Genomic DNA, 20,407 nt, shown 5'->3' with positions numbered 1-20,407 from the left:
AAATTTTGATCAAAAAGTAAGGCTTACCCCTTGCCCTTTCTTGGGAAGATAAAAAAGTCAATGTTTTAGCCAAATTTTTATCAAAAATTAAGGCTAACCCCTTACAATTTGTCAATTTTGACCAAAACATTGAAATCACTTGAAACTTGCAGGGAAGATAGAAAAGTAATTTTTTGGCCACATTTTGATCAAAAAGTAAGGCTAACCCCTTGCAATTTTTCAATTTTGGCCAAAAAATGAAATCGCTTGAAACTTGCAGGGAAGATAGAAAAGTCCATTTTTTGCCATATTTTGATCAAAAAGTAAGGCTAACCCCCTTACAATTTTTCAATTTGAAATGAAATGAAAAAATGAAATCGCTTGAAACTTGCAGGGAAGATAGAAAAGTTCATTTGGGGCCAAATTTTGATCAAAAGTAAGGCTAACCCCTTGCAATTCGTTGGGAAGATAGATAAGTCCATTTTGGGCCCAATTTTGATCAAAATGTAAGGCTAACCCCTTGCAATTTTTTTGGGAAATAGAAAATTCAATTTTTAGCCAAATTTTGATCAAAAAGTAAAGCTAACCCCTTATGATTTTTCTATTTTGACCAAAAGTTGAAATCACTTCAAACTTGCAGGGAAGAAAGAAAAGTCAATTTTTGGCCAAAATTTGATCAAAAGTAAGGCTTACCCCTTACAAATTTTCTATTTTGACAAAAAAATTGAAATCACTTGAAACTTGCATGGAAGATAGAAAAGTCCATTTTTGGCCAAATTTTGATCAAAAAGTAAGGCTAACCCCTTGCAATTTGTTGGGAAGATAGAAAAGTCAATTTTTAGCCAAATTTTGATCAATAAGTAAGGCTTACCCCTTACACTTTTTCAATTTTGACCAAAAAAATGAAATCACTTGAAACATGCTGGGAAGAAAGAAAAGTAAGTTTTTGGCCAAATTTTGATCAAAAAATGAAATAGCTTCAAACTTGCAGGGAAGATAGAAAAGTTTATTTGGGGCCAAATTTTGATCAAAAGTAAGGCTAACCCCTTGCAATTTTTTGGGAAGATAGATAAGTCCATTTTTGGCCAAATTTTGATCAAAGTAAGGCTAACCCCTTGCAATTCGTTGGGAAGATAGATAAGTCCATTTTGGGCCCAATTTTGATCAAAATGTAAGGCTAACCCCTTGCAATTTTTTTGGGAAATAGAAAATTCAATTTTTAGCCAAATTTTGATCAAAAAGTAAAGCTAACCCCTTATGATTTTTCTATTTTGACCAAAAAGTTGAAATCACTTCAAACTTGCAGGGAAGAAAGAAAAGTCAATTTTTGGCCAAAATTTGATCAAAAGTAAGGCTTACCCCTTACAAATTTTCAATTTTGACGAAAAAATTGAAATCACTTGAAACTTGCATGGAAGATAGAAAAGTCCATTTTTGGCCAAATTTTGATCAAAAAGTAAGGCTAACCCCTTGCAATTTGTTGGGAAGATAGAAAAGTAAATTTTTAGCCAAATTTTGATCAATAAGTAAGGCTTACCCCTTACACTTTTTCAATTTTGACCAAAAAAATGAAATCACTTGAAACATGCTGGGAAGAAAGAAAAGTAAGTTTTTGGCCAAATTTTGATCAAAAAGTAAGGCTTACCCTTTGCAATTTTTTTAATTTTGGCCCAAAAATGAAATCGCTTGAAACTTGCAGGGAAGAGAGAAAAGTCCATTTTTGGGCCAATTTTTGATCAAAAAGTAAGGCTTACCCCTTGCAATTTTTTGGGAAGATAGAAAAGTCAATGTTTTAGCCAAATTTTGATCAAAAAGTAAGGCTAACCCCTTACATTTTTTTCAATTTTGACCAACAAATTGAAATCACTTGAAACTTGCAGGGAAGATAGAAAAGTAATTTTTTGTCCAAATTTTGATCAAAAAGTAAGGCTAACCCCTTTGTAATATTTTTGGGCAAATAGAAAAGTCCATTTTTAGCCTAATTTTGATCAAACAGTAAGGCTTACCCCTTGCAATTTTTTTTTTCAATTTTGGCCAAAAAATGAAATCGCTTGAAACTTGCAGGGAAGATAGAAAAGTCCATTTTTTGCCATATTTTGATCAAAAAGTAAGGCTAACCCCCTTACAATTTTGGCCAAAAAATGAAATCTCTTGAAACTTGCAGGGAAGTGCAAAATTGTGATCAAAATGTAAGGCTTACCCCTTGCGATTTTTCAATTTTGGCCAAAAAATATGAAATCGCCTAATACTTGCAGGGAAGATAGAAAAGTCCATTTCGGGCCAAATTTTGATCAAAATATAAGGCTAACCCCTTGGAATTTTTTGGGAAGATAGAAAAGTCCATTTTTAGCCAAATTCTGATCAAAATTTAAGGATAACCCCTTGCAATTTTTCAATTTTGACTTAGAAATTAAATCACTTGAAACTTGTAGGGAAGATAGAAAAGTCAATTTTGGTTCAAATCCCGATCAAAAAGTAAGGCTAACCCCTTGCATTTTGTTTCTATTTTGGCCAAAAAAATGAAATCGCATGAAACTTGCAGGGAAGATAGAAAAGTCAATTTTGATCAAAAAGTAAGGCTAACCCCTTGCATTTTTTTCCAATGTTGGCCCACAAAATGAATCGCTTAAAACTTGCAGGGAAGACAGAAAAGTCCATTTTGGGCCAAATTTTGATCAAAAAGTAAGGCTACCCCCTTGCAATTTTTATAAATATTGGCCAAAAAATGAAATTTCGTGAGACTTGCAGGGGTTAATCCCACATGTCTCCAGGACACATTCCAACTCCATTTTAGGACAAATTCGCCATTCAAAAGAAAAACTGCATTTTGTAATTGTTGGCAATCATTGAGATGATAAGATGATGGAAAAAAGTGGTGTCAGGATGCAACTCCTTTCCCAAATAAATAAATAAATTAACCACACAAATTTTACAGACAAAAAAGGAAAGAAATTAACAATAGACATGTTTGTTTAAATTGGCAAAGCACCTCAGTCATTTTATTTCAATATTAACATCCAATCTTGATCCTATTATTACAGTAATCGTTGAAATATCCTTCTACATGTACATCATTAGTTTATACCAGTGTAGAAAATATGGATACACTATTGTAAACAAGTGACTCAATTTCAAAAAAAAGGTATTATGATTGTTCTGTCCTTTTTGTACCAGTGAATCAACCGTCAATGATAAGAACAAAAAACGCATCTGTCCAATTTTTTTCCTGTCTCAAAATGTACAATTTGTGTAAACAATTAAAAAGAGAAGACAGGGTGCCAGTTTTAGCTGGTAACCAATCATATGCAATTCACCTTTCGTAAAACATTCCTGGTACCCATTCAGAAAGTTAGTCGGTACCCTGGTTCAACGGTGGGTTTTCCACACCACTTGTGCGGCAAGAACCAATAACCATGGTTTGTTTCACTGGTTCACCGACTGTTTGTGCTTGCATTTCGCATGCAAGCAGAGTACCAGTACAAAAATAAGTAATTTTGCAGATTTTTATACCTGAATCTTTGCTGTGATTTTGAAAAATTTGAATCAAATAATTTACATAAAAACCAAAAAAACCTGTTAAATATTAAAATATTATTATTGTTCATTGTGATGAACAAGATCCTTAATCACTTCAATCAGAGAGATTCCAAAAACAAGTTTTTAAAATGTGACCTGTATTATGATTGAAAGTTTTATCTCCATTAGAACACTGCCTCCATATTGGTCTAGTCCCCTATGGCAATGTGCAGTCAGAACACAGGTTTTGAAAACACAGGCTGTGGTTACCAGCCTTCATGCCATCAATAATCTTACAGAATTTTGCAGGAAAAAGAGTTGACAGGCATGTGTTGAACTTCCCAAAAAAAAAAGTTTCATCATGTCAGAATAATTTTGTTCCATTTTTGGTCCTAAACAGAAAACTTCCGTTTTGTATACAAAACTACTGCACATGGACCAGCAGGGGTCTGTGAGACACAAAACCAATTAGTGTACCAATGGGCGGAGCCAAGTAAGAATTATAAGGGGAGTAAACTGATTACTTGCATATTGCCGAGGAGAAATTTGTTGAGATAAATTCTCTCTAGCGTTTCACCTTTCATGTGTAGTTGATACAATTAATACAGGTGTAGAATTAACAGCATGTAGAACTGACCATTCCTGCACTGCATTGAATTCCGTTTGCATTGATAGGGTCTACGTTCACACCAAGTTTCATGTTGTCTAGCTCTTACAGGTCATATCCAGTAAACAGTGGATGAACAATGACAAAGGAATGCCTTTGTCTCAGTTCATTTGAATAGCTTGTGACTTGACTTGTGATTGACTTGGGATGGCTTACAACTTTTGTGGCTGACAAAGAGAAAAGGACCTACTTATAGTCAATGTGTTCTGAGAAAAGGTCCAACTTATAGTCAGTGTGATCTCAGAAAAAGACCAATTTATAGTCAGTGTGATCTGAGAAAAGGACCAACTTATATAGTCAGTGTGATCTGAGAAAAGGACTAACTTATATAGTCAGTGTGATCTGAGAAAAGGACCAACTTATAATCAATGTGATCACATTGACCAACTTATATTCAGTGTGATCTGAGAAAAGGACCAACTTATAATCGATGTGATCACATTGACCAACTTATAGTCAGTGTGATCTGAGAAAAGGACCAACTTATAGTCAGTGTGATCTCAGAAAAGGACCAACTTATAGTCAATTTGATCTGAGAGTTCTTTTTAATTCCTTAAATTCATCTCCACTACCAGATTCTTCGATCTGACAATGCTACATTTTTCTACAAACTTAAAATCAAACTTTTAAAGAAACCGATTCTTCAGTAAAAAAAAACTGAAGAAAAAAAATAATCATAATCATTGTATCTTCAGAATGTACATTTCGGAACAAACCAAACTAACAAACATAAACAGAAAATCAACAGACATGGTCCCAAAGTTGGCATTAGTGAAATCCTTCACGAATATTCATAAGCAAATGATTTAAAATTCATGCATTAAATTTCTAGTACTATTAATTACACCACAGCATTTCTTTACGGAATCTATTCTGCAGGCATGCATATCTCTCCTTTTTTTTTTTTTACTTAATATTAAAAAATAATTTTACTTTTTATATCGTATATATAACAATTTCATGCAAATATATTCATATTAAAGCGTGTTCAAGCTGGCAGCGAAGAGCAGAAACAAATAACAATACCACATGGAATTTGGATTTTTTGGGAAAGATTATGAATATTCCTTGGATTTTTTGTTTTTCATATGCTGAGGAACATCTGCAGTTGGTTCATAATCTGGTCCGTTAGTGTGACGTCAGTTCAGTTTAAACCACGCCCACTGCACATTAAGTAGTATTGGGACCATTGGAACCGGAAGCTAACGCAACTTGAGGGTTTATCCAATGGTCGCTAGTAATCAGTGGTGCGGGCGTGTATGGCGCAGTCACTAACGAACCCGATAGGCCGATCCATAAGCCCTCCCACTGCACACACATGGGCAGCCATAATGCATGTTCCAGATGCGCGTCATATTCAAGTGTACACATGGCGAACATCGTGGGTGGGTTTGAGCATGTTACTCGTGTTAACAGGAGTATACTCCTGAGCGCGCCAACGGCAGGAGCATACGATCCGCAGGTTAGACTGGCAGTTAGTCTTGGCCCTAGGAAATCCTAGGGAGCAAATAAAGAAAAAGTTAAACCGCTGAAACGAAATGGCCAAGACGTTAGTGCGAGTAGGCCCGCTGGTCTAATTGTGCCATTAGAGGGCGCACTATGCACCGTCCACTATCGATCACTAGCGTCTCGGGCCAAGACTAACCGGAAGTGTACTCTTGCACCGACAGTAATGCACACGCAACATTTTCCCTTTCTCAGGAGTAGCAAGAGTAACACGCTAAAACGCACCCATGTGGGACATTTATCACTGTTGTGATTGGTCAAAACATTATGAGTGGGTGTGGCTTAGTGGATCAGTCTATTTTGTGTACGAGAAAAACGAAGCAAAATTTCATTATCTACAGTTTGTCAATGGAAAATTCTTTGCACACCTACTTTATGCAACACATATGCCTCCAAATACATGTCTGAGTTTTGGCTGGATTTTATCTTCCTAAATCCTTCAAATTCCTCCAAATAAACTCTCCTGGAGGACTTTGAGGGATATTGAAGTGCTAGGGTTGGGTGATATATCACAAGACATCACACAACTGTGTTAAACGCAATGGATACCATCTGCAAAAAAAGAGGCAATTTTTTTTTTGCTGATTCAAGAAACAATACAATAAATCTGAAGCAGGTTATCAAAAAAACAACTAACCTGTTGAAATTTCAGCTCAGTACATAGATATACTTTTTGTGGGAAAACTGTGAAAATGCTTTCTTTTTCTCAACAAAAACAAGTATATTGTTAAAAGCTCTCCTTTCCCAAAATGTTCAAAGTGTTGACTTTCAGCCTCTTGTGGTATGATCGACAGTTAGTCACTTGATTACATAATTCTCATTCGCAGGTATGCAAATTAAACAGAATTCGGTCAGTTGGGAGCATTTTTGATTTTTTTTTCTGGCGATGGTTTGGTCCTAACCAAAGCAAGGAAATGTCGGTGATTTCTCTTTTCTTATTAAAAATGACAGCAATCTAGGCCTGATGATTTCACAGGATGCTCGGATCCTATTATTTACTAACAATCAAGTAGGACATTTCATATTTTGGCAGTGTCGTGTTTTAATGTTTAGCAAAAGATGTCCATTACTTTAACGCAGAAAGAATCTTTGCCCTTTTTGTCTGCCGAGTTGCAATTCCTCCATTTTAATTTCGTTTTAATATTATGACCAAAATGTGAGTCTGATTACAAAAAAAGAGAGAGAAAAAGACCATTTATGACACGTTAAATTCCCAACAATTTTAAAGTAAAGTTTCCATTGCATGTTTCTTGCATAAATCAAACCTGGAAATCACAGTAAATTTCTACAAAAGCTTTCAACCTACACAAATCTATAATCAATTTTATTTCCTTCTGTAAAATTTCCCAAAAAACACAGTATTGTTGAAAAAGTGCATTGTGTAGATAAAGATGAAATTTTCATGCTTTGCCACTTCTCTAAGTTGCAAAGAAAAACGAAGTATGCAAATTCATATTTTTGCATATTCATTTGTACAGAAAGTGCACGACTTGACGACTAAAACTTTCAATTAAAAACACATATACATAAATTCAAATTAGATGCAAATTAGATGCAAGAATATCCGCTGCATATTCAGTGGGCCACAAAGTGCAAGGCTAGAAATCAATTTATAAAACGGTGATTACTAAAATATATCTTCAGCACAAAATACGCCTAAATGTTCTGAGTAACGAAGAAAGAAAAAACGATAAAAATTAAAACCCTTTGATCTATACAAGGAATTCAAGGAGTTCTTACATTACAAAAATCAAGGCGGTATGTTTTCATATTACTTTAGACTCTAGGTCAATACTTCTTTGTAAATATCAAAAATTTGAAACCGAAAAAATATTTCAAATCAGTTTTTACACTATCTACTTCATGATTTGTTCATCCCAATTTCGATGGTTATAACTGAAAATGTTTAACTATTTCTCAAAACGCAACTCCTAAATAAACATTTAAATGTCAACATAAACAATGACAATGAATTGATGATGCCTATTATTTTATGAATGCTTTAAAAAAGAAAAAGCCATGGTTTCTAAAGCATCTACTAAGCCTACAGAATGGCGCAAAAACTGAATCCTAATGAAATGAGAATGATTTGAGGTTTTTATTTATATTTTTAGTGGACGTGCGTATGTGTGCTGCATGATCATCTGAAAGTTTGTACAGTTTTTGAAGATGACATTTATTAATTAGCAGAAATGTATTTTATTTGTTTAGTTTGCATGTGCATGTCGCTTGCTCAGAAAGAAGTGTTGCTTTGAAGTTGTATGGTAAACGATTTTGTCATTATTTGGGGGTGGGTGGGTTAGCACAAAATTGACATTTCTGAGAGTGGTGCACGAACATTGGATGGTCTTACTATACCTCATACATATTCATGAACGAGAGCCGAATTCTTACTGGGCCATTCAACACCACGTGTTGATCAGCCGCTAGTTTTTTATTTACCAAGTGCGCACGCGACGATTCATGCAACGGGTAAATACGCATCTGCGCAGTCGACTATCCCATGGGTAACCCGTGCGACAATGTACTACACATGAGCTATCCTCGTTTGTGGGTTCAGTCGAATTATATCGTGTCAATGCATGTCTTGGCATAAGTTACTTTTACGACACCTTTAGCTTTTGGTTCCCCTCTTAAATCAAAGCCCTGTGCTCGAGCTCTTTCCAAAAAAGTAATTCTATTAATATTCAACATGGTATCACTGCCAGTTGTCTAGACTAGTCCGAAAAATTGGAGTGGAACTTTTTCGACTCCAAACCATAAAGAATGGGTATTTCGATCTGCTATATATAGGAATGGGGTCCTAAAAGTAACTTATGCTCAATTCTTCAGAATGCTGTGATATATTTTGAACAATTTTCAACCTTTTTGTCTGTGACTGCAGCTTTCGAGACGAATCGAGAGCTGGTTGGGGCATCTTTGTAACCATGGATACAAACTGGTACTCTGCAGTTTTGTTTGTGTAGACTTGCATTAGAACAGACACGCTGAGCTTTGTAACCAAGGATACAAACTGGTACCCTGCAGTTTTGTTTGTGTAGACATGCATTAGAACAAAGACACTGAGCTTTGTAACCACGGCTACAAACTGGTGCCCTGCAGTAATCTGCCTTGCATGGATACCAGCCAAAAACTGCTGTCCAATGAGCTCCGTCTGTTCCCCATTGTAAAAATGAACTGGGAAAACTGGTTAGACACAACCAGACAGTAGAAATAACCAACAATTCACAACAGTCAGCAAACAGTCTCTTTTTTCCAACTGACAAAAAACCCACAACATTAACCAAACTGGGGGGAAAATATCAATTTTTTTTTTTTAGATCTCATGCAGAACAGCGTCACTGTTGCAGCCAACACACGGCACTTAAAAACACTGTCAACAACTCATGCATAAATCACAAATTATTATCAATAATAAAAATTATCAGTTTTTCTTCAGATAAAGTTCTTTTACTGTTTGTCAATACTGCAAATTTTGAAACGCACCCAGAGAGATATTTGTATCAAATTCCTCTTAAACAAAATCTTCTGTAGTGGAGGAAACATCCAATTTCTAGAATTTTTAAAATTTCATTTCAGCAACTCAATGAATATTTGGGTGGCTCCGGCGAATATCTGAACTACTGTAAAATCTTCCGAGAAGTCAGAGAACGATCTTGATTGCTACGGACACACCACCACCAGATGGTGAAACGTTATCCATTCCAAAAAAAACAACCACACCATCACTTCAAAAAGATGTAGTAAAAAGTAACTTTCATTCCCAAACTTGGCACACCAAAAATTAACAGGGCCAAAGATATGAACTCATTCTATTACCAGAGATGCACTGTGCACAAATCTTCGCATCTAGAGTTACATTTATATTTTAACCAGTTCACGTCGGATGGCGTGTATACACGCAAAGATTTTGCAGTGTTCGGAACGGATGACGGATAAACACATAACGAGCAAGGCCAGAAATATCTGTCAGTGACCCGCTTGCAGCGAGCGAGGCCGGAAATATCAGGGTGTGCTACCCGCAGATGATGGCCTAAACCGGTCTGGCATCGTTCGTGAAAAACAATCCCACAACTGGGTCCGGTCAACATGAAAATAATCCCGGCGTGAACTGGTTAATAAGATTTTGTTTCTATTCACAAAACTATATGTTTTTTTTATTTTATTAAAATGCAAAGCAAAACTAAAAGACAAAGCTGACGATAATGTGAAAGCAACTGAAAAAAGAAAGAAAAAACAGACGATCGGAATATTGAACGACCAGATGATGGATTATATAAAAAATGGATGGTGTGAAAATACGTTACAATTCCTGTCAAAGTCGGAGACGACTTTTTCGGTGTATGCTCAACACTGCACACAGCCATTTATTTCCTAGAAATATGAGAGAATAAAAGATGATTATTTTTTTCTCATTAAACTTTCTCATTACTTCTTACAACGACAACAGATAAACCGTGAACTTCAGAAAAGGTTTCTGTGTGGTCCGGTGGTTACGGTGTTCGACTCGTGTGCCGTGGTATGTGGGTTCGAACCCTGACGGGGAACATGGTGCTTGTGTTCTTGAGCAAGACACTTTACTACAATTGCAATACCTTTGACAGTAGAGACCAGATTGCGCCGATCTCAAGCTGCTGCAGAAAAATTGTCTCATGGCTGTGGTATGTGGGTTCGAAACTCGACAAGCACCATGCTTGTGCCCATAGGCAAGACCCTTTACTACAATTGCCTCTCCACCCAGGAGAATAAATGGGTATCTAGTGAGGGTAGGGACCAGATTGCGCTGATCTCGAGCTGCTGCCGAAAAATGGCCTCCTGGCCTGATGAACAGGGGTAATAATTGTGAAGCGCTTTGAGACCTTTGGTGTAAAGCGCTTTATAAGCACCAAATTATTATTAATGAATACAGAATGTCAAATGTTATTTTCGAAATACATCAAAAATCAAAACTAATACAAAAAGGAAAAAATTGTATACCCAATGAACAAAAACGTGCAATATGGCAACTGTACTGCCACTACTTATCTGAGAATTTGCATAAAGATATTTATTGTACATGAGGAATGTCCTTTTCTTATTGCTGTATCAAATTCAAATAAGTATGTCTACTGATCATTTTTTTAATATTTTCAATTTTTAATTTTCGGCAATACTTAAATTTACAACAAAAAAAAGAGATAAAAATGCATATATCAAAAATATTTCTTTACAAGAAATTATCATGGAATTTTCAAAACCTTGTATCGTGCATTCCGTTCAAAAATACATCTGGTCCGCAAAAAAAAAAAAATATATATCAATGGTTTCCAGAATGATTCGGACTAAACTTTACTTGTCACAAGAGGGAGCTCTTTCTTGGGCATCAAGCAGTGTACATGACCAGCATGGCCACTCCTTCTGAGTTTTCCCAAGATCTTGGGAATTTAGGCCAGGCCGTGGGAACGTTTCTCTGAGCCTTGGGAATTTTTTTTTTCGTATTGAGAACACAGGAATGTTAATTGAAACACTTTGTGAGACCCATTCACGTAAAAATAGGGTCAATGCTGCCATTTTGATACATAATCCCGAGATCTTGGGAAATCTGGGGAATTTTTCGGAGGTCATCTTGCGATTTTCTAAATTGATGAGTGGCCACACTGTACATGATATTGGGGGTAATTTCATGAGGCTGCTAGTACAGAAACACGCTAAGCATGGACAATATGTGCTTAGCAAAAACTGGTAACCAGCCAAAATGCCATTCAATGTACACTGCTTCGGACTGGTTCTCCGCTCAGTTTCGCTCAGCAATAATTTCTCCTTAGCCGCTAATTTCATGAGGCTGCTGGTACAGAAACACACTAAGCATGGAAAATATGTGCTTAGCAAAAACTGGTAACCAGCCAAAATGTCATTCCATGTACACTGCTTCGGACTGGTTCTCCGCTCGGTTTCGCTTAGCAATAATTTCTACTTAGCTGCTCAGCGAAATTGGGCCGTGATCTGCTGTGGCAATGTGTAACTGCAACGCAATGTGTAATGAACTACATGTACAAAGCAAATATCTCCGGTTTGTAAATTTACCATTTAACTAAATGCTAGTATTTTCTTCCAACATGCGGTTTACGCCACAGGGTGATCCAAAATTTTGTTACACTTTTTCAGACGCAGATTTCTCAAAATTGGGGAGACATGTTTCAAGATATTCCTAAACTAAAATATCTTGGTGGTGAAAACGGTGTTGAAAACAAAGCTCAACTTAAGAAAAAGCGGTCATTTTATAGTACAGAAAATTGGTTAAAAAGTAGTTTGTCCAAGTCTATGCAGTCATTTAGACTTAATTTACAATATCACAATTCTTTGTGCACACACAGAGCAATTGCGTTGGTCGTATCTCATAGACTAAATTTCACTGATTTTTTGACCATCTTTCCTCAAACCATCGCCATTTCTTAATTGGGCTTTATTTTTTTTTCAGTGCCGTTTTCACCATATACCATAACCAAGTTGTATTTTAGGAATACAACAGTTTTAACATGTCTCCCCAATTCCATGATATCTGTGTCTAAAAAAAGAGTATAACTTTTTTTGGGACCACTCTGTGTATTGATTTGCAGTTTGAAATACTATTTATTGTGGATTCAAAAAGCCAGAAAGAAATTTAAGCTCTCAATCTGACGCTTGGGGGTGTGATTTTTTTGTGTTTTTTGTTCAATGCTTAATGGAATGGTTGATGAGTATATATGCCAATAAGTAAAAGTTATTTCAAAAAGGACAAATGTACATTTTTGTTTAGACAGAAAATCAAACTAAGTTGCATCGTTCCACATTTTGGACTTGTTGATGATTGTCCCAAAAGTTACAAATTTTGTGGTTTATAGGCACACGATCATAAACAGAAGTAAATTTTTTTTCCAAATATTTACACTTTTTGGTGGCTTTTTTGTTGTTTTAGTCTTGAAATGATTACCAAAACTTGTGACAAGTGGGATAATCAAGGCAAAAAAAAAATTCTACGATCATGGTTTAAAAAAACGTTCAATTACTTTCAAGATGAGATTTGAGTCAACTGACTCGTATTCACAAAACTAAACTTGGATTAAAAAAAAATCAAAAACATTTATTGCTAAATTTTAAAAAAGAACAAAACACAAAGTTAAGACGACAAACGAGTCGTCAACAAGAAAACTCAAAGTTGTACCAGACGACGCTCTCTGTCCGTACACAGAAAAACTAATTTTTGGAAAGTAAATTTCTCATTAAAAAAAAACAAAAACTTCACGTCTAGAAGCATTTTGCCCTCAGCTGTACATAATTACTAGAACACATTTTTATTGGGAAAAACTATAAAACAAAAGTGATGGTTTACAGAAGAGGGGAAAAAAATGACATAAAAATGACAACATGACAAATAAGATGGTACGGTAGAACAGCTTTGATAGGATGAAGCCCTGAATTTTCTTACAAGTTCTGGAAGGCGTTGTATTTAGACTTCCAGTCGGCACTGGAGGCAGCCTTCTTCTTCTTCTTGCCAGCGGCTAGGGCTCTGGCCTTGGCCATGTCCGACAGGTCCAGACCGCCCTTCTGGGGAGCCTTAAGATTTGAGAAAAGCGGTACAGAAACACTAAGGTTAGTGGTACATAAAAAAAAGTAAAGGGGACGAACCTGTGTTCACAGGAACGGAGTGCTCATCTCTCTTTCATTAGCGATTGGGCCAGACTCATATGCTGCTGTGGGGGGAATCTCGCCACACCTTCTCCACAGCGAGTCTGTTACCTTCCCAGCATTGAATAATGCCGGTACCCATTTAACACCTGGGCTGAGTGGAGTAATTGAGGTTAAGTGCCTTACTCAAGGGCACAACACGCATGGCCACGGCGGGGCTCGAAACCCACAACCTCACTATCATGAATCCTGTGCTGTACCGCTAGACTACACGTGCCCTTTAAGTGGTACATATTGTACACACACTAATTTTTGTTGGGAAATTGTGAGGAATGTGGGACTCGAACCTCTGACCACTTAAATACTGTACCGATACAGTAAGTGGTACAAAACACTAAATTTGTGGGAAAATTGTGAGGAATGCAGGACTCAAACCTCGGACCGCTGAAATACCGTACGGGTACAGCAAGTGGTACAAAACACTAAATTTGTGGGAAAATTGTGAGGAATGCAGGACTCAAACCTCGGACCGCTGAAATACCGTACGGGTACAGCAAGTGGTACAAAACACTAAATTTGTGGGCAAATTGTGAGGAATGCAGGACTCAAACCTCGGACCGCTGAAATACCAAACAGGTATAGTAAGTGGTACAAAACACTAAATTTGTGGGAAAATTGTGAGGAATGCAGGACTCAAACCTCGGACCGCTGAAATACCGTACCGGTACAGTAAGTAGTACGAAACACTAAATTTGTGGGGAAATTGTGAGGAACGGGGGACTCGAACCTCTGACCACTGAAATACCCTACCGGTACAGTAAGTGGAACAAAAACACTAAATTTGTGGAAAAATTGTCAGGTTTGAGGGACTCGAACCTCAGACAACTGAAATACTGTTCCAGTTCAGTAAGCAGTACAAAAACACTAAATTTGTTAGAAAATAGCGAGGACTGCTAGACTCAAACCTCCGACAACTGAAATACCGTTCCAGTACAGTGCGTGGCACAAAAACAGTGAATCTGTTAGAAAATCGCGAGGAATAAGGGACTCGAACTTCTAACTGCTGAAACACTGTACCGGTGCAGTAAGCGGTACACACACTGACTTTTGTGGGGAAATTATGAGGAATGTGGGACTCAAACCTCGGACCACTGAAATACTTTACCGATACCGTACATGGTACAAAAACACTCAATCTGGGGCAAAATAGGCTTTATAGCTCAGTTGGAAGGGCACCAGTACGCTGCTTCGGAGGTTACAGGTTCAAACCCTGCTCCAGTCCATTTCTTAGTTCAACTGTGAATTTAAAAAAAAAAATATTACGGGGGAGGGGACTTTACCTCAGCAGGTCTTTCTGGTTTGGAGGCCTTGGCCTTCTCAGTGGCTTTGGGCTTGACGGGTTTGGGCTCTGGCTGTGGCTCTGGCTCGGGGGGCGAGGGCGCTTTGCTCTTGGAATGGTCCGGCTCGTCCACGACGACGGGCACTGGGGTAGGGACTTTGGCTGGCTCCGGTTCGGGCTCCTGACACCAAAAAACAAGGAAAATTGTGCAAACCTTCACATTTGTCAATTCTCTCCAAAATGCCTTAAACTTCAAAAAAGCTGCGACCTCTAAAAATTTTGAAGACAGACGCAGACTGCAAATGTGCAGTTAGAATTAGGGTTTGTGTTCCAATGCATTGTGGGACAGCAGCGAAAACTGTCTTAGGCCAAAAAAAAAAAGTCTCCGGTTTCTGGTATGCGCGCGCGTCGCCGTAGCCATGCGCGTCGGCAAAATGAAAAAGTTTTTTTTTCAATGAAAGATGATGTCTCCAAACCGCCAAACTCACTGGTTTGACTGGAATCCTGCTGCTGCACAATTTTAACGTGTTTTTAGATTAGGTTATGGTCGAGAATAAGCTTTATGTGGCCCCTCTGGACTCCCATATATTTGCATGACGTTTAGTCGGGCACCATTTGCAGTCATCAGCACACATTTGAAGCAAAAAAATCAGGTAAAAAAAAAAAAAAAGCCGCGTCGCCGCACCACTTTTTGGGCAAGCTCCATACCAGAAACCGGAGACTTTTTTGGGGGGGGGCCTTAAGTGTTATTTTTGCCGAATATTTCGATTTTCGCAAAAGGCCAAATTTTTCAGCCAACTTCTGATACACAGCCAAACCCCACAAATGCTGATTCGCAAGAGTCAACAGTATTTGTACAATATTTCTTGCCGAAACCTCATATGTTTCAATATTCCGGGGTATGCGCTAGAGCATAAATTGTACAATAGGCCGTGCACAACGGTCAATTCAAGATCAACACACGGTCCACCTCCACAGACTTCACGGACTTTGTGTGAACAAAAGACACGAGGGATAAGCCTGTTAAGACGTCACCCGGAGGCGAGTCGAGGCAATCTTGACGATTTAACCCGTCAGCCGGGCCTGTGTATTAAAACAGCCAGTGCGTGTTATCACGTCCTCCAACGCGAACTGGTTAATATGGGATTAACAGTTTTTCGACGGCACTTTTTTTTTGTTTTAATGCAGATCAGAACCGGTATAAATACAACTATCTTCAACTGATGGTCCTCGACGGTGAACTCATGACTGAATAAGAGTTGGTAAAACGCTGTAAATATTATCAGTAGCAAAAGCGTTTAAGCAGCATTAAACTCCCAGCTTTATCTCCCCCCCCCCCCCCCCTTTACATGTATTAAAGTAAAGGACGAACAATTTACTTGGCAACCTGCCTGGACGAAAGGCATTTTTGCTTGGCCGCAACCTTAATCCTGCAAAATCCTCCAACTGCCTCCATGTAAAAATAGCATACATCCTCAATCCTCCAAAATCCTCCGTTATTTCTTGAATGTGGTCCTTGGAGGGGTGACCACTGCCTCAATCCTGCAAAATCCTCCAGCAATCACTGTCAATATGTTTGAGGCAGAGCCAGTGACACCCTGGAGCAGTGCGGAAGATTTCAAGTGTATAATCTACTGCCTAGATTTATGCATGGCTGGACAAACAACACAAGGTCCGGCCCCAAGACCTTGACACGGTGCATCCTCCAAAATCAGCCACGCATTTTTGCCATATAGCCTCAATCCTGCAAAATCCTCGATTTTGCAAAGAGGATTTGGGAGGATTTGAGAAGGTTAGGGTATTAAAAGGTTATTAATAAGAGCAGGGAAAAATACACTTAAGACCATTTTTGGGGTGAGGGGAGTCTTACCGGTTCTGGTGTGGGCTCTCGCACAGGTTCTGGTGTGGGGGCCCTCACTGGTTCTGGTTCAGGGACTGGTTCGGGTTCAGGTTCCTACAGAGGGTTGTGTATGTGTTGACAATTTGTTGGTTGGTTTTTATTTTTTTTTCTTGGCAACATATACATGTATGACACCAAAATCAATTAGAAAGTTCTATCACAAATCCTGACTACATGCAAGTGGTTCAAACATACAGAGTCTCAACAAATCTCAATTTTCACCTACATTGTACATGTTGTAAAAGCATTCATTCACAATGTCTGCCTGTTAGGCCAAAAAAAAAAATATTCGGTCTCTGGTCAGACCAAAGTCCCGGAATTGACGCGGCCACGCGGCTTTTTCTTTTTTTCTTCTTTTTTTTTTTCTTCAAGCTTGGATTGTACAGAAAGGGTGGGGTACTATTTTGCTTTTTTGGTGTCCTCATGTACATTGGTGTCCTCCATAATTTGCCTTGGTGCTTTCGATCATTTGCCTTGGTACAATTTCCCCATTCCTTGGTGCTCTTTGATAAAAAAAAAAATTGAGGAGGGGCGGAAATAGAGGGCGCTGTTAGAGCTACCGCGGAACATTTTGAAAACAAAAAAGGATTGACGCGCATGATTAAAATCGACGTGCGCGCTGACCAGAGACCGACTAATTTTTTTGGGGGGCCTTACTTAGAATTTTAAAATTCACCGACTGCATTCTGCACTCTGTTGTTTATGTTATTTCAATTAGACATTTGAAAACCTTTGTTGATGCTTGATCAATGTGTAAAAAAATCACGTCCAATGCTTTGCAAAGAACAGTGTCCAATTGTGTGCGATATGTGCTAAAAAAAAAAAAACAACCAAGAAGTGACTTGCCACATGTCAGGCCTGCTCAGTTTTGTTATCTGTTAATCAGTAAAGGTCACCGAATCATTAACAAAGTTCATCGATTGCATATGATAAAACTGCGCCAGACACTGCAACGGTTGGTCATGTAATAATGCACACACTAAAAGAACAGTGAGTCGGCTCAGTGCTGAAAGAGCTATTGATTAGATTGCATGCATTCTTGCCAAAATATCCAGACTTTTAAAAAGGCCTTTAAAATTTAGGCTATACAGGGCAGTAAAAAAAACACCTCAACCTCATACTTCCAATATCCAGGGACCTAAACAATGTATGGCTAGGAAATTTTGTCAGAAGGAAAAATGATACCAAGAACTCCAGATTCGGTCCAGTAGGTTTGACTCCAGCAGCATTTTTGTGAGCCGAAGTCAGGGGTTCAGATAATCCTTTTGTTCACTATGTGCGACGAGAGCCCGTGACTTTGGTTCACAAAAATGACGCTGGAAGCAAAACTACTGGACCGAATCGGGAATTCTTGTATCATTTTCCTTCCAACAAAATTTCCTAGCCATATATTAATGTAGGTTTCTGCATTGTGGAAGTATGAGTTTGTTTTTTTTGTTTGGACCATCATGTATACTTGTAGGATTAATTGCAATAATCTAAGAATCCAACCAAGCATGTTATCAGGTTCATTAGTGTGACGTCAGTTCAGTTTAAACCAGGCTTCGGCCAAAAAAAAAAAGTCTCCGGTTTCTGGTATGGAGCTTGCCCAAAACGTGGTGCGGCGATGCGGCTTTTTTTTTTTTTTTTCCTGATTTTTTTGCTTCAAATGTCGGCTGATGACTGCAAATGATGCCCGACTAAACTTAGTGCAAATATATGGGAGTCCAGAGAGGCCACATAAAGCTTATTCTCGACCATAACCCAATCTAAAAACACGTTAAAATTATGCAGCAGCAGGATTCCAGTCAAACCAGTGAGTTTGGCGGTTTTGAGACATCATCTTTCATTGAAAAAAAAAAAAATTTCATTTTGCCAACGCGCATGGCTACGGCGACGCGCGCGCATACCAGAAACCGGAGACTTTTTTTTTTATGGCCTTAGTCCTGGTTTTGGAATGAAATGAAGTCACGCATGCTTAGATATATCAGACGTTAGACAGGAGACTGGGCTCCGTGGATAACAGGTGCTTCTAAGACTACATCAAGATCGTTTCGGTTTGCGGTAACACCATGAGGTAATAACTACTGCTTAGAAGATATTAGTTCTGAAAAGAACTTGTCCTGCTTATTATCAACTTTGCTAAGTAGTTTTTTGTTCTGATAAGAACAGTCCCCTGAACAGTCTCCTGACGATGACTAGAGCAGGCTAGTCGAAACGTTGAGACCAAAGACAAGTTCGTTTAGAACTTACAGCAGGACTGTTCTTATCAGAACAAAAAACTACTTAGCAAAGTTGATAATAAGCAGGACAAGTTCTTTTCAGAACTAATATCTTCTAAGCAGTAGTTATTACCACATGGTGTTACAGCAAACCGAAACGATACCCCACCATGGAAAGCCTCAAATCTTATACATCAAGCTTCATTCAGCACTGAGAGAACAAGTGAACATATGAACTGCTACAAACACAGACTGTGCCCAAGGCAAATTCCTGTACGTATGCACTTGAAAGGTTGTCACACTAAACACTGCAATAGAACCAACACTGTGATCACATGTGACTCACCCAGAGAGTTATTTTAGACAGCTTTTTTTTTTGCTTTTGTGTTGGGAAAAAGGGAATTCCGTTCTTCATTCAACTTATAAGAATAATGGAGTTTCAGGATCACAAATGGATTTTTCAAATAATATACCAGTAAGTTTGTACAATTTTTGTATGGCTCGTTTCGACAAGTCCATATGGCTGTGTACATTCACAATTTTTTTAAAGGAGTTTTTGTTCTTTTTATTCTACATGAACCAATACCGGTACCTAGTGACAAATCAGTAACAAACTTGATACAATACAGCAGGATGCATCTTCAATATTTCTGGACAGCATACAATGTCATAATGATGCAATGTTAAAGGGAATATACAACATTTGCAAACATCACAAAATGAAATGATCAAATTATCATGAAATACCTTACTGGATTGTTAGGGAATGACAGTCTAAAGCATCCTGTAAAATCGTGGCTCCTGGTGTGCCATCATTCTCAAGAAAAATGGTATTTTTCCAACGCTGGTCGGCCGACCAGCGTTGGAAAAAACTGGCTTTTTTTCAAAACCTGCCTCTAATTTTTCATAATTAGTTATTCATTGTTTTCTTTGCAAGTGATTGCACACCTGTGAAGGGGTACAAGCCTGCTAGAGTGATTCTCTGACTTTACAATTCCCAAAAGTCTATAAATTGCTCCGTTTCATCTAAAGTGGGGTCAGGGAACCAGACTGCAAGAACATGATAGGTTTTCTTGGTTTTTCCAACATCTAAAAGCCCAAAACGTGAAACAAGTCATTTTAACAAAGTTGCTATAACATACTAATCCTCCAAACCCATTTATTTCTGAAAATTGCAGCAAAAGCAAATGTTGTACATTCCCTTTAAACACTGTAAATTATCTGACCGATCACCACAAAATGAGTAAAATTTGGACTTTTACTTCTTTTTTTGAAGGGGGGGGGGGGGGTGTAACATTAAAGAAACCCAAAATTACAATGTAAGATAAAATAGTGGTTACGATGGTTAGTAATCACGGCAAAAACACACATCATTAGTACGAGGTTGTTGAAATGTCTCCAGGGAACTTAATTGACATACTCTTTTTTGGTTACATGTGTTGGTTATTTATTTATTTTAATTTTTTTTTGTATGGGTGATATGGTTGCTTGATGGTGTGGGACGACACTCAGACTGGGCGAGTCTAACTGGTTCCGCAGTGGGTTCAGTATGTTAATGTGGGTGACCATGCAAAAAATGTCGTGTAACATAGAGAGTGTGCGTATGGTGATTATTGTGTTGTACACGTAGTATGACAAATGTGTGATGTTATGTG

General features: G+C 38.0%; 1 protein-coding gene and 1 long non-coding RNA gene across 3 annotated transcripts in view; both read right to left on the bottom strand.

Moving 5' to 3' along the window:
• Window positions 1–2,946: 2,946 nt before the first annotated feature.
• LOC119725358 lies at window positions 2,947–5,647 on the bottom strand. The gene is made up of 2 exons (XR_005270708.1): window positions 4,609–5,647; window positions 2,947–4,348 (listed from the first exon to the last, which is right to left on the bottom strand). It is a non-coding gene; the product is annotated as an uncharacterized LOC119725358 (long non-coding RNA).
• A 6,701-nt stretch (window positions 5,648–12,348) lies between these two features.
• Window positions 12,349–20,407, bottom strand: part of LOC119725357 (protein TsetseEP-like) — a 40,290-nt gene continuing 32,231 nt past the window's right edge. For both annotated transcript variants that reach the window (XM_038196755.1, XM_038196756.1), the window contains 3 exons: window positions 16,522–16,605; window positions 14,653–14,832; window positions 12,349–13,240 (listed from right to left, as the gene is read on the bottom strand). In XM_038196755.1, coding sequence (XP_038052683.1) covers window positions 13,109–13,240; window positions 14,653–14,832; window positions 16,522–16,605 — 396 coding nt within the window. In that variant the 3' untranslated portion in view covers window positions 12,349–13,108. The remainder of the gene's footprint in view (window positions 13,241–14,652; window positions 14,833–16,521; window positions 16,606–20,407) is intronic.

The sequence above is a fragment of the Patiria miniata genome, unplaced genomic scaffold (assembly GCF_015706575.1).
Source record: "Patiria miniata isolate m_02_andy unplaced genomic scaffold, ASM1570657v1 HiC_scaffold_19, whole genome shotgun sequence".
Lineage (NCBI taxonomy): Eukaryota > Metazoa > Echinodermata > Asteroidea > Valvatida > Asterinidae > Patiria > Patiria miniata.
This window is presented reverse-complemented; position numbering and strand designations above follow the sequence as displayed.